The sequence below is a fragment of the Panicum virgatum genome, chromosome 3N (genome assembly GCF_016808335.1).
Source record: "Panicum virgatum strain AP13 chromosome 3N, P.virgatum_v5, whole genome shotgun sequence".
NCBI classification, from domain to species: domain Eukaryota; kingdom Viridiplantae; phylum Streptophyta; class Magnoliopsida; order Poales; family Poaceae; genus Panicum; species Panicum virgatum.
In genome coordinates this window covers 21,159,544-21,173,438 of record NC_053147.1, presented here as the reverse complement: position 1 = coordinate 21,173,438, position 13,895 = coordinate 21,159,544, and the positions used below count along the sequence as shown (strand labels likewise).

Sequence of the window (13,895 nt, the reverse complement as noted above, 5' to 3'; positions counted from 1 at the left end):
GATGAAAGCTCCAGCTGCCAAGCAGCGGGCGCCGCCGTCGCCCTGGCCCCCCCTCAGCACGCGGACACGTCTTGTCCTTCAAACAAACAAACAAAAGGGCACGTGCCTCGAAGCACTCTGCCCGCAGGCGCACTACCCTGTCTGACGAGTTGTCACATCCGCCGGGCCGGCGCCCAGGCGCGCCTGGCGGGGGCACGGCAGTCTCCGATCACGTCAAGGGAGAAATCGCCGAAATACCCTTTGGCCGAATCCCTTGACTCGACCAAAGCCTCGGGGGCTACTGTCGGGTACCACAATTAGGGACACCCTAATTGGGGTACTAAGATCGCTTTGAAAACACAAACACCTGCTAGGGCAACTGGGCCCACGAAGGCCCACGGCCTACTTCTCATTCGGAAGAAAGGAAAGGACTCAAAGAAGCCCAGCGTGCGGCCCATTTACATTCCCCTCGAACCCGCGGAACAATCTCCGCCTCGTTCGAGGGTCCCTCTCGGGTCCGCTGGGCAATCTACGCCTCGCTCGAGGGTAGCGGAACTACCCTCGAGCAGGTGACCAATCTCCGCCTCGCTCGAGGGTAGCGGATATACCCTCGAGCGGGTAACTCATTCCCTGCCTCGCTCAAGGGTCCCTCTCGGGACCCTCGATCACGCAACACACCTCCACCTCGCTCGAGGGTAGCGGATCTACCCTCAAGCGGTGACTCATCTCCGCCTCACTCGAGGCCGTCTCTCGGCACAAGGGACAAACGGCTCCGCCGCCCAACCGCTCGCCGTACGAAGGCATTAAAAGCCAGCCACTCCACCACGGCTCAAAGGACGGGCGGCATCAGGCCGCCACTCCCACAGTAGATATGACCGGGGTCCCATCCGCTGACTCTGGTCACCACTCCGCCATCCCGGACGCTGTAGCAGCGCCTTGGGACCTGCGACGCGGGACAAGACAGGCTCGGTACTGCTCCCGCCGACCTCCCGGACTCGCCTCCCACTGGGGAAGGGGTCCGGCGATGTCACGTGTCCTTCCGGAAGGGGCGCTCATCACACACGGTCGGAGTCCCGGACCTCCCCCCTCCTCTCAGAGGTCCGGGACCTCCACGTGTCCCCCGGGCCTTCTAGTATGCACGCCTGCACTCCGACCAGGGGGTCCGGGGCCATCCCGCGCCATTACTACCGCCGGAACACTGCAGGACGTGCGGCGCAATCCTCACAGGACGAAGGACGAAATCCAGGACGACAGCGACGCACGCCGCCTTCCCACAGTGTACTTACTACAGTATCCGACCACTGTACCCCGCGATTCAGGGGAAAACGACGACTTCCATGTCCCACTCATGTACGCCGCCCCTCCTTGTTACTATAAAAGGAGGAGGCGGGCTTCCTTTAGCGGGGGCGGGCTGGTTTTTCTGGTCTGGACGCTCGTCTGGACTCTAGTCTGCTTGGTCTCTCGGTTCTGGTTTCTTTCGCTTCTCTCTCAGAGAACGCTCAGGACTGCTGAACACTCATCTCAACCGACTCCACTTCTAGCAGAGACTTGGGAGCTTCCCTCCCTCTCTCGCCTCGCTTGTATCCCCTACAACAAGCACTCCGGATGCGAGATAATACAGTGCCCTCGCACACCCCCTTTGCTGGACGTACGGCCCCGCGGCCGGAACCAGGATAAACCGTGCGTTACTGTGATTGCCTCTTGCATCATCATCTGGGACGAGAAAACACGCGGCATTCACTAGTTGGGATCCGGGCCCCCGGGTCGGGACACCGACAGGTACCATAGTTGTGGAGGTTGTTTTATAATTAGACTTCATTTAATACCTCTAATTAGTGATCAAAATGACAGAAAAATTTTCATGAAATTTTGCTCAAGGACAACCAAACACGGCCCAAACACAATTCGGTCTTGAGATTTTGACTCCACACCTAGTGATTCATCTAGCTTCTGCAGACGCCATGCGCTGATACGAAGCTGGGATATGCTAGAGCTTTACTAACCAAACAGTGGAAAGCGAAAACCCAAAACAGACAAATACATGAGTATCAGACTAGCTGGGGCGTCGTCCCTGCGCCAGCGGTTCTTTCTTCGATAAGATCATCAATCAGGCGCTGCAGGTCGCAGTGCGAGGATCCACCTTCCGCCATGGCCGCATGGGCCTTCACGGAGAGCTCCTTGACCCTGCTCCTCGCGGCATCCCCTGCCCCTCCGGGCTCCATGAACCTAGCCACAGCTCGTGCCACTGCCTCGCCCGGGACCAGCTCGTGCTCTTGGAACGTCGTGCTCCTCACCCCGGCACCCTCCGGCCACAGCCGATCGCCGATCTCCAGCACCTCTGTCAGGAAGCTCTCAGTGATGAACTGCTCGTATACCATCGGCCACGTCAGCACCGGCACGCCGGCCACGACGGTCTCCAGGACCGAGTTCCACCCGCACTGCGTCACGAACGCCCCCACAGCCGGGTGCGCAAGGATCGCCGTCTGTTGGGCCCACCCCGTGACGAGCATTCCCCTGTCCCCGACGCGCTCTTTCCACCCCTCCGGCGGCGCCCAGGCCTCCGACCTGACCACCCACAGGAACGGCTTCCCGGAGGCTTCTAACCCGAGGGCGAGCTCGTGGAGTTGAAGCTCGGATATGTGAGTCAAGCTGCCGAAGCATAAGTACACGACCGATCGGGCTGGCTTCCTGTCCAGCCAGTCGATGCACCGTGAGCCGGCTTCGCCGGCGGCCAGCTGCGATGGTGGCGGCAGCGACAGGGGCCCGACGAAGTAGGCCCGCTTCGCGTACCCATGGCGCACATACATGTCGCAGTACCTGTCCTCCAAATCGAAGAAAGTGTTCACGACGAGTCCGTTGTACACTACCCGAGCTGCTCCTGTGGCAAGGGCGTCATCCGGTCGCTGGTTCCTCACAATCTCAGGCAGCTCGGTAACTGGGACCCGTACTTTAGGGCCTGGAAGCCCAGGAAGAGCCACCACGCCGCCGCCGGCGGCGGCGGCGGCCACCGTCGCGTGAGCACCTAGTAAATTGAAGATGGCCAGCATCGGGAACGCCCCTATAACGTGGAAGGTGACGCACGGCACGCCGAGACCAGCAGCGACCTCAGCATTCCAGATGAACTGGACGTCGGAGACGACCGCGTCGGGCAAACGGTCCCTTATGAGACTCTCATGCCCCGGCCGCATCAGCCGCTCGTCGCTGCCGGCGGCGTCGATGCGCCACGCGTCCGCGGCCCTGGCGGTGGAGTGGTTCTCCACCCCCGGTGGGAGGCCGTCCACATGCGGGAACGCGTACGTTGTGACTTCGACTGCGGCATGGCCGCGCCGCCGCGCGAGAGCTGATTGGACGACTGGGACATTTGCCGGGGTGACGGCGATAGTGGCCTCGACGACGCCCGGGCGGGCCGCGGCGAGGTGGAAGGCGAGCTCGGTGAAGGGGCGGATGTGGCTGGTGGCGAAGAAGGGGATAAGAAGGATGCGGAACTTCTCGTGCTGCGGCGAAGGGGAAGCCATGGTTCCCTGCGATTCTTGGTGGTGGGAATCGTTTGGTGCTTTGGGCTAGGGGTGGGCAAAATATAACCGAAACCGATTAACCGAACCGAACCGCTTTAACCGTAAAAGTCGGTTAATTCGGTTAACGGTTAATTTTGCGGTTAAATTTTTTGAGATATTCTTTAACCACATATTATTTCGGTTTTGATGTGCCACTAACCGATTTAACCGAATTAACCGATTTAGCAAGTTGAGTGTAATATGTATTTATTTTATGTCTTAAATATATGTATAATCATGTGAGATATCAAGAATTCTTGGTTTTCATAATTAAGATATCTAAGTGAGGCTACATTAATTGTTTTTCTAGCTTTCTAAGCTTATTTTAGTGGCCAATAGCTTGTAGTTGATGTCATAATTTCATTCTAATTTGCTTGTTATTTATGTATTGTATACATTACGGTTAACCGCAAAACCGAACCGATTTAACCGCAACCGAATTTACGTGGTTAAAAGATTTCTAGCTACAATTTCGGTTAAGAGTTTGTCATAACCGAAATATTTCAAAATCGAATTAACCGAACCGATTTAACCGCACTAACCGAATGCCCAGCCCTACTTTGGGCTTGGCTGTGGGGAGCCGGATGGGAGCCATCATGTTACTTTAAACACACGGATCTATCGTTTTAATTTATTATGGGTTGTAAACAATGCAACGCGTGCATCACGTGGCAGATATAAAAACGGGGTGTCTATTCTGCGCACTGCTCAATCACAATGCGCACAACCACCTCACGTACGTGGCTACTTATCACCCACCAAACTAGACATCCAGTGGCAATTTTAGCTGAAGCTCAGTTACAACCTGATGTATAACGTAATTACTTTAAACAGACTGATCTATCGGTTTATTTAAGAAAAAATCCATTTTTCGACCTCAAACTATCACGTTCGCTCTCAAACTACAAAACCAGATAGCCCATGTCAGTAAACTATCCAAACCGGACACTTTACTCCCCCGAGGCAATACCACCCTGGTTTTGGTACAGATCACAGTCGCACGTGGCAAAGCTTGCACAGTCAGCAGCCGACGTGGTACTCTGCATCCGATGAGCCTTAATAAGCCTAGTTCCAGCCCACACCATCCCCATCTCTCTCCCCGTGATCTCCTCTGAAACCCATCCAAAACCTTAGGGGAGGCGGGAGGCGACACACCCGGCGGCGTTCCTGTTGGAGAAATAGACAACTATAAGTTTAAATTCCGGACTAGATTTATCGTGACCAGAATTAAACCTAGCATGTATGACTCTAACATACTAGACAATACGTATATCATAAACATGATCTCAGAAAACATGATTATGGAACAGATCTGATCACAAAATACGTACTGTGCGGGAGCCGCCGGGAAGACGAAAGGCGCAGACGAGACGAAGACGGTCCTTCGAATGGAGCGCAGCAACCGACGTTGCAGACGACGGTACGCCGCAGCTCCTGACTTGGACGGAGGACGAGCCATGGCGAAGAAGATGAGCAGTCGCGTTTAGCGCTTCCCAAAAACCTTATTCGCCCTCTCCCGGTGCAGGATCACAAGAGCGAGCGGTTCCGGAGACCTGCTCTCCCATTCGCCGGTGCACGCAGGCGTTCGGGATGGAGCAACTACGAAGGCGGCGCAGCAGCGAGGAGAGGAAAAACCCTAACTCGATTAGATCGTCTTATGAATTCCCAAACCTAGGGGACTCCACGTATAACGATCTATGGTGCGCTTTTTCCATGAGGGAGGTGGTCCGTATTTAAAGGGAGAAAAACCCCTACACCCTTGTCCATTAGCAATACGGGACTAATAGATTGTGTACCTCCTCTTAGCGCGAATGGGCATTTGAGATTTATTAGGATTATTTATATGGTCGAAGTCCATAAATCTAACAATCCCCCATCAGATCTCAAATGTCCATAAGAGATTTTGCCTGTTTCTCACTACTGTTTATATACCAGTGTTTCAGCAAGGACTGTTAAGTTGAACTCTCGCTTAGAGCTTCAAGTTACACTCATTCACAACTTAAACAATGGACTAAGCCTTGAATTGCAAGTTTTGTGCGAACAAGATTCACTCAAAGCCCACACCAGTACAAGGCAGCCAGTAGTCTGCTCCGCGGTTGGAGCATATACGTCGTACTCCCTGGTCTCTTCCTGAGTTTACTAGAGATTACCTAAATCTCACAGACTGCGACGTTAGACAGTCAGACTCATATAGGTGTGTTCTTTCAAGAATGCTCTGTAGGACATCACCTTTGCTCATTAGAGCCAACAGAAACACATTAAGACAAATAGCCAACCTGCCTTATAGCAATTGAGAGTATTGCATCTTTTCTTAGAGAAGGTTTAACCATTACTCTCCTCAGTTCACCATCAGTGTAACATCCCAGTTTTCATCACGATTAAGGGGGAGCGTTGAAATTTATAATGCAAACTTCTAGAAGGTTCTATAAAAATAAGGATAAACCATGGCATAATTTTGTTCACCATGACAAGGTTCTAGAATGTTCCACAAGAATCATAAGAAGACAAGAAGTTTGGATATTTTCTTGTCATGGTAAAATTTAGAATTTTCTAGAATTAGATATTTGTAGGGAACTTAGATATTTGTATGGAACTTTCTAGATTGTGACAAGTGTCACTCATCCAAGAGGGTATGGGTGCCTATATAAGGAGGGTGCCACCCCTTGCCATGCCATACTACTCCACTCCATCCCACACACATCCAAGGGCATGGTAGAAGAGAGCATAGGTAGAGTGTGCTAGGTGTGTGTTCCTTTGTTCCTTCAATAAGGTAAGCGTCTTATAAGTGTTAGTCTTCCGGTTAAATTTAAGTACTTAGTGTATAAGTTGTGATCCATCGAAGGTTGGCTCTGCCACCCGGGATCACAAAAGGGTCTGGGCTTCATCGAAGGTTGGCTCTGCCACCCGGAAGCCAGCTTCATCTGTTGGTAGGCTCTGCCTCCCGGAAGCTAAAGGCGGCTCTGCCGTCAAAAGGACCCGGTACACTAAGTAACTAGAAGCTGACCGACTCTGAAGTGAGTTGGTGTAGATCCTCAACTTAGTAGGGCCACCTAAATTTCCAACAATCACTAAAATAAAACTTATGTTGCAATTAAACTAGTAACGTAAAATAATACTAACGTTATTTGAGGTGTTACATAACTACTAGGTAAACTATTTTATACTCTTGCTTTGCGATAGTACATTCGTTCCCTCCAGTAACCAGCATACGCATGCTTGCACCCACGACAAAAATCATTTCGTTTCCATAAAAGTCTCTCAAGTCACCGTACCATGCCATAATTCCTAGACAATCATGACAGCGCTTACCTCCTTTGCCATAACTTCATCATTCCCTGGAAACCACATAGTACCCACACCATTGACCTTGAAAAGTCCCGTCATGGCAGCACCCACCTCCCTAAAAATCGGGGTCGCCACGCACAGTGCCGGCCGAGATTTTTTCCGCCGAACCGCCTCACCCGCTCGCTCTCGCTCGCGCACGCGCGACATGCCGGCCCCACGACGGGACCGCGCACTGCTGCCGGCATCACGCCGTGCCGCCCACTCTCGCGTCCCCACCTCGCCCACGCCGCTGCAGCGCCCTCGCCGGCTTTGCCGCCTCGGCGCTCGCACCTTCAGCGCTGCCACTGTTCGCGTTGACGACAAGCTGCCACAGCCCACGCCGTCGTCGTCCTTGCGCAACACCGCTGCTGCTCTCCTCGCCTATAAAAGGAGCAAGGCCGTGATGAGCCCCGTCACCAGCCGAAGCACACCGAGCCGCTTCGCTCCGTTAGCTGAACCACTCCTCCTGAGCCCAGCTCACTCACGAAACGAAGCTCCAACAATTGATCCTCTTCCTCGAGCTGTTCCGCGCCAAGGTGAGATGGCAGGCAGCTCCCCCGACCATTAACTCCACTAATAAAGGCCCAAAACACCCCCAGGCCGTGAGCACTTAATCCAAATCATTCTACCAACTCAATATCTCCTTCATATCAACTCCTTTTCACGTAACTCTTTTTCCTCATATTTTCATCTCCATTTGAGCTTATTTTATTGCTTGCTTGTGTTTGTTTGCCGGTTGTGCCGTTCTCGCCCGTAGATCACGGAGTGACCGAGGAGGAGCCTGCCAAGGAGCCAGAAGACCCGTACCACGAGCAGGAAGCCGCCGCCGCCGACGCGTACGAAAGCGAAGGCAAGTTTCATCGACCCCTACGTGAGCGGTTGCATCCATGTGAGGACGTTTTGCTGTAGCCTGGGTCTAGGATCGATTACATATACTATTACTTGAGTGATTGAGTGTGCTCATGCATGCATCTGAGTAGTCATGCATATCCAGAGCTGAGAATAGGATAAGAAGGGATCTGGCTGAGACCAGGGCAGCTGGGTATGCTGGAGCCGGCGCTACCGTGGTGGTAGACTGGCAGGTGAGTGCTACCGTGGTGGTAGGCTCGAGTTGACATGTTGAGGGATGGTTGCTGCCCTGGTGAACCATAAGGACCGAGTTGTTTTGACATCTCACCTAGCTTACTTTCAGTACGACCACATGAGTTTGTATGGGCAAACCTTAGCCTAATCCCACTGGCTAACCTGGTAGTCGTCCGAGGTGGATATGTTTTGGGGAGAGACCTGGAATGGTCCAGACCCGAGGGTTTGGGGGCGACTAGTCGGGGTTGAGCCACGGCTGGGTGTCGGCTATGACGGAGCCGTCTCTGGATGGTGAAGTGCGTGTGGGTAAAGCGTACAACCTCTGCAGAGTGTATAATCCATTCGAATGGTCCGTGTCCACGATTTGGACAGGCTACGGTGTGGTCCTGACAACTAGTGAGCTACCTATTATGGGTTGTGTCGGGAAGGATTGCATATCATTAGTTGCATTGTTAGTAGAATGTGCTTATTATGTGTCGTGCATGTCAGTCCCCTCCCGTAGGGTGAGGTGGAGCTTGCTGAGTACTTTTGTACTCACCCCCGTTGATTTTTCTCCAGAGGATCCTGACTTTGTGCCAGAAGACTACGAGTAGATCGTGTCCGCACCCAAGCTGATCGAGTGGAGCCGTGATGGATGAAGAGCTAGTCCTGTATGTCGCTATGCTAGTTGTTATCCTATGGTTGTTCTGTGTAGCTTTGTGTTGTCATTTTACTCCTCATGTACGTGTTAAATAAAGCTCTGTATGACTCTGGACTCCACTTGATGTAACATGTATTATGCCAGAGACCTTATTCGGTAATTAATACATGGTTTAGCCTTGATCTTCGGGTCGGGGCGCTTCAATCAGCTTGTTCTCCCCATGTCCTAATTCACGGGATCTCCGATCACATAGGTTGGGTTACCACTGTGGCAACTTATACGGGTCTCATACCCATCTCCCTTGATGCACTATCTATCACATTCTGTGATAATCCTTTTGTAAAGGGATCTGCCAGTTTTTTGTCTGTTTGAATATAAGTCACACTTATCACTCAGGAGTTTCTCAACTTCCTGATAGACTTCAGGCGTCTTTTAACATGTCTTGATGACTTTGCATTATCCTTAGCACTGTTCACTTTGACTATCACCGTTTGATTGTCACAGTTCATAAGGATGGCTGTCACTGGTTTCTCAACCACAGGCAAGTCCATCAAGAGCTCACGCAGCCACTCTGCCACAACAGTGGCTGTGTCCAAAGCAGTAAGTTCTTCTTCCATGGTTGACCGCGTCAAAATGGTCTGTTTGCAAGACCTCCATGATATCGCACCACCTCCAAGGGTAAACACATACCCACTCGTGCCATATAGGTCATTAGCGTCAGATATCCAGTTTGAGTCACTATATCCCTCAAGCACAGCAGGGTGCCTAGAATAGTGAATCCCATAACTCATAGTACCTGCTAGATAGCGCATAACCCTTTCAAGTGCATGCCAATGATCAGTACCCGGGTTTGACATGAACCTGCTCAATTTGCTCACAGCAAAAGATATATCGGGTCTCGTTGCGCTAGCTAAGTACATGAGTGAACCAATAATCTGCGAATATCTCAGTTGATCTTTGGCAATTTTCCTGTTCTTTCTCAACATCACACTGGGGTCATAAGGTGTTGGAGAAGGCTTGCTGTCGATATAGTCAAAACAGCTCAAGACCTTTTCCACATAATGGGATTGTGAAAGAGTAATCTCATTCTCAACCTTAATAAGCTTGATGTTAAGGATAACATCAGCTTCTCCTAGATCCTTCGTATCAAAGCTCTTTGAAAGAAAGGACATGACCTCATTAATCACATCAATGTTTGTGCCAAAGATCAGTATGTCGTCCACATACAAGCATAATATCACTCATCCACCCCCACCATAGCGATAGTACACACATCTATCAGCCTCATTAATGACAAAGCCTGCAGAAGTTAAAGTTCCGTCGAACTTCTCATGCCATTGCTTAGGTGCTTGTTTCAACCCATACAAAGACTTCAAAAGCTTACACACCTTGTTTTCTTGACCTTTCATTACAAATCCATCGGGCTGATCCATGTAGATCTCCTTATCCAACTCTCCATTTAGGAAAGATGTCTTAACATCCATCTGATGAATGATAAGACCATATGAGGCAGCCAAGGAAATTAATGCTCGAATAGTGGTCAATCTAGCGACAGGTGAATAAGTATCAAAGAAGTCTTCGCCTTCCTTTTGTGTGTACCCTTTAGCAACAAACCGAGCCTTGTACTTGTCAATAGTACCGTCAGGCTTAAGCTTCTTCTTAAATATACACTTACATCCTACTGGCTTGCAACCATATGGTCGTTCAGTGAGCTCCCATGTTCCATTAGAAAGAATTGAGTCCATCTCACTTTGGACTGCTTCTTTCCAATCATCTGCATCTGAAGATGCATATGCCTCTGCAATGGATGTGGGACTATTGTCCACAAGGTACACAGTGAAATCGTCACCAAAGGATTTTACAATCCTTTGTCTCTTGCTCCTTCTAGGAGCTTCACTGTCATCCTTCTCTAGGACATGCTCATGTTCATCGGATTGTTCAGAAGACTCGATAGGTACTACAAGTTGAGGAGTTATCTCTGTCGAAAATCTAGAATTGCTATGCATATCTTTCATAGGAAAAATATTCTCAAAAAATGTTGCATCACGAGATTCCATAATAGTATCAACATGCACATCTGGTATCTCAGATTTAACCACTAAGAATCTATAAGCAATGCTCCTCTGAGTATATCCTAGAAAGACACAATCCACTGTCTTAGGTCCCAACTTGCGCTTCTTTGGAATAGGCACATTAACTTTCGCTAAGCACCCCCACGTGCGCAGTTAAGAAAGTGATGGTTTTCTCCCATTCCACATCTCATATGGAGTTTGATCTTGATTCTTGTTTGGAACTTTATTCAAGACATGACACGAAGTCAATACAGCCTCCTCCCACCATGCCTTAGAAAGACCAGCTGTGTCTAACATGGAGTTAGCCAAGTTAGTCACCGTGCGGTTTTTCCTCTCGGCAATCCCGTTTGATTCGGGAGAATAGGGAGGCGTCCTCTCATGAATAATTCCATGCTCCTCACAGAATTCATCAAATATTTTGGGAAAATACTCGCCACCATGATCTGACCTTAGACGCTTGATCTTTCTCTCTAGTTGATTCTCAACTTCAGCTTTATAGATTTTAAAGTAGTCTAACGCTTCGTCCTTAGTTCGCAACAAATAAACATAGCAAAATCTAGTCGCATCGTCAATTAACCATGTTGACATCCTTGGACTCACTTGCTTTCTTGGCCCTGCGGTCTGCCCGATCTGGGCACTCCTTGGAGAAGTGTCCAAGCTTACCACATGCATAGCACTTTTCCAAAGCCTTGTTCTTCTTCTTCTTGTTGAAGGTAGTGGTCTTGTTAGGCTTATTGTTCCCTTTGTTCTTGCCACGTGGGAACTTCTGGACCAGGTTGGCTCTGGACTGACCTTGATCTCCTTCCTCAGGCACGTCCTTCTTCCGAGCCTTCTCCTCAACATCAAGAGTCGCTATCAGATTTTCAACTGATATCTCCTGTCTCTTGTGTTTCAGAGTTGTGGCGAAATTCCTCCACTGGGAAGGCAACTTTGCAATAATGCAACCAGCAACAAACTTGTCGGGAATAGGACACTTAAGGAGATCAATATCCTTGACAATGTACTGCACCTCATGCGCCTGTTCCACCACAGAACGGTTATTCACCATCCTGTAGTCATGGAAACTCTCCATGAGGTAAAGTTCATTGCCCGCATCTGTTGCATCATACTTTGCAACCAGAGCATCCCACAGCGTCTTCGCATCTGTCTCATCAATGTACACACGGACTAATCCGTCTGACAGATTGCTAATGATACATCCGACAAAGAGATTATTGGCCTCATCGTACTTCTTCTGCTCTTCAGCAGTAAGTACGCCCTCAGGCTTGCCAAGTCTCATGTCCCAGATGTGCATAGCAGTAAACCAGAGGCGAACCTTGGACTTCCAGATCTTAAAGTTCACGCCAGTAAACTTTTCTTACCTCAGTGACTCAGCGAAACCAACCATTGTTAAATCAACAGATTGCCTATAATAAGGTTTTTGGATTGTTGGAGAAATAGACAACTGTAAGTTTAAATTCCGAACTAGATTTATCATGATGAGAATTAAACCTAGCATGAATGACTCTAACATACTAGACAATACGTATATCATAAACATGATCTCAGAAAATATGATTATGAAACAGATCTGATCACAAAATACGTACTGTGCGGGAGCCGCCGGGAAGACGAAAGGCGCAGACGAGACGAAGACGGTCCTTCGAACAGAGCGCAGCAACCGGCATTGCAGACGACGGTACGCCGCAGCTCTTGACTTGGACGGATGTCGAGCTGTGGCGAAGAAGATGAGCAGTTGCGCTTAGCGCTTCCCAAAAACCTTATTCGCACTCTCCCGGTGCAGGATCACAAGAGCGAGCGGTTCCGGAGACCTACTCTCCCGTTCGCCGGTGCACGCCGGCGTTCGGGATGGAGCAACTACAAAGGCGGCGCAACAGCGAGGAGAGGCAAAACCCTAACTCGATTATATCGTCTTATGAATTCCCAAACCTAGGGGACTCCACGTATAACGATCTATGGTGCGCTTTTTCCATGAGGGAGGTGGTCCATATTTAAAGGGAGAAAAACCCCCTACACCCTCGTCCATTAGCAATAAGGGACTAATAGATGGTGTACCTCCTCCTAGCGCTAATTAGCCTTTGAGATTTATTAGGATTATTTATATGGGCCAAGCCCATAAATCTAACAGTTCCTCGGCCGGTGCCCCAGGTTGATGGTGAACGAGGCTTGAACGTTCCACAGTAGAGGTGAGTGCTGAACGAGATCTCGCGAAAAAGATGGCGTAGGTCTTAGGGATTTGATTATTTAGGGTTAGCTTGATTTCGGGTTTGTTTTTTTCCTCCAATTTTATTAGCCCCTATCACATGAAAATGAATCTTACCAATTCACGAGACGAATCTAATGAACCAAATTAATCCATAATTTGCTACAATGATGCTACAGTAACCATTTGCTAATCATGAATTAATATATATCATTAGATTCATCTCGTATTTTTGCCCCGGGGTTTTGGAATTAGTTTTGTAAGTAGACTTCATTTAATACTTCTAAATACTAAGATTCTCTTTAATGTGACATAGTCTAAAGTCTAGTCCCTAGATCCAAACAACCCCTTCATCAATTTGGGTGCGATTCATTTGTTTAAGCTTACAGATTGCATGGAATAGGATGTGCTGAGTTGTTTATATCTAGGGATTAGGAGGATTAGCTGTTTATGTGTACAGACTGGGCGGATTAGGATGCGCTCTGCTGTTTAGGCATAGGGATTGTATCCCTTGTATTTTTGTTGGAATGGGATATCTTTTTATTCAGCTTTAGCAATTGTTTATGCCAGGCATTGTCCTTGGGTCAATTATTTATGTCGGTTGCTTTGCTTTGCTTGCACAGCTACGACATGGATATGTTGGGGATTATGCCAGTTAAATTCCATTACAATGGGGAGTTTATTCATGCTGAGAAGAAGCTGCACTATTGTTGTGGAAGTGAGGCAATGTCATATATTGACCGTGACAAGGCGTCGCTTCCAGAGGTTGTTGGTCATTTGAAGGACCACTGTGTGGTCATGGATGGAACATTTTTGCATTGGCTTGTCTTTGAGAAGGATCTTACAACTGGACTATGAGCAATGGTGGATGATAAGACTTGCTTAGAGATGGAGAGTACAACTGAAGAAGGTTGTGTGGCAGAGATATGTGTTGAGGCAGCAACAACGCAAGATTTGTCAGATGATGAGCGTGCAGCATGTGAAGGTGATGACGAAGACACAACTGAAGAAGGTTGTGTGGCAGAGATATGTGTTGAGGC

The 13,895-nt window shown here is 49.3% G+C and overlaps 1 protein-coding gene across 1 annotated transcript; it reads right to left on the bottom strand.

Annotated features, from left to right (window-relative positions):
- Window positions 1-1,811: 1,811 nt before the first annotated feature.
- Window positions 1,812-3,544, bottom strand: LOC120665027 (UDP-glycosyltransferase 73C4-like). Its single transcript, XM_039944441.1, has one exon. It carries the CDS (start codon window positions 3,492-3,494, stop codon window positions 2,028-2,030), a length of 1,467 nt encoding a protein of 488 aa, XP_039800375.1. The 5' UTR covers window positions 3,495-3,544; the 3' UTR covers window positions 1,812-2,027.
- Between the last annotated feature and the right edge of the window lie 10,351 nt (window positions 3,545-13,895).

Excerpts from the sequence above, each read along its gene's own strand:
- LOC120665027 (XM_039944441.1), bottom strand. The coding sequence starts at position 3,494 with ATGGCTTCCCCTTCGCCGCAGCACGAGAAGTTCCGCATCCTTCTTATC.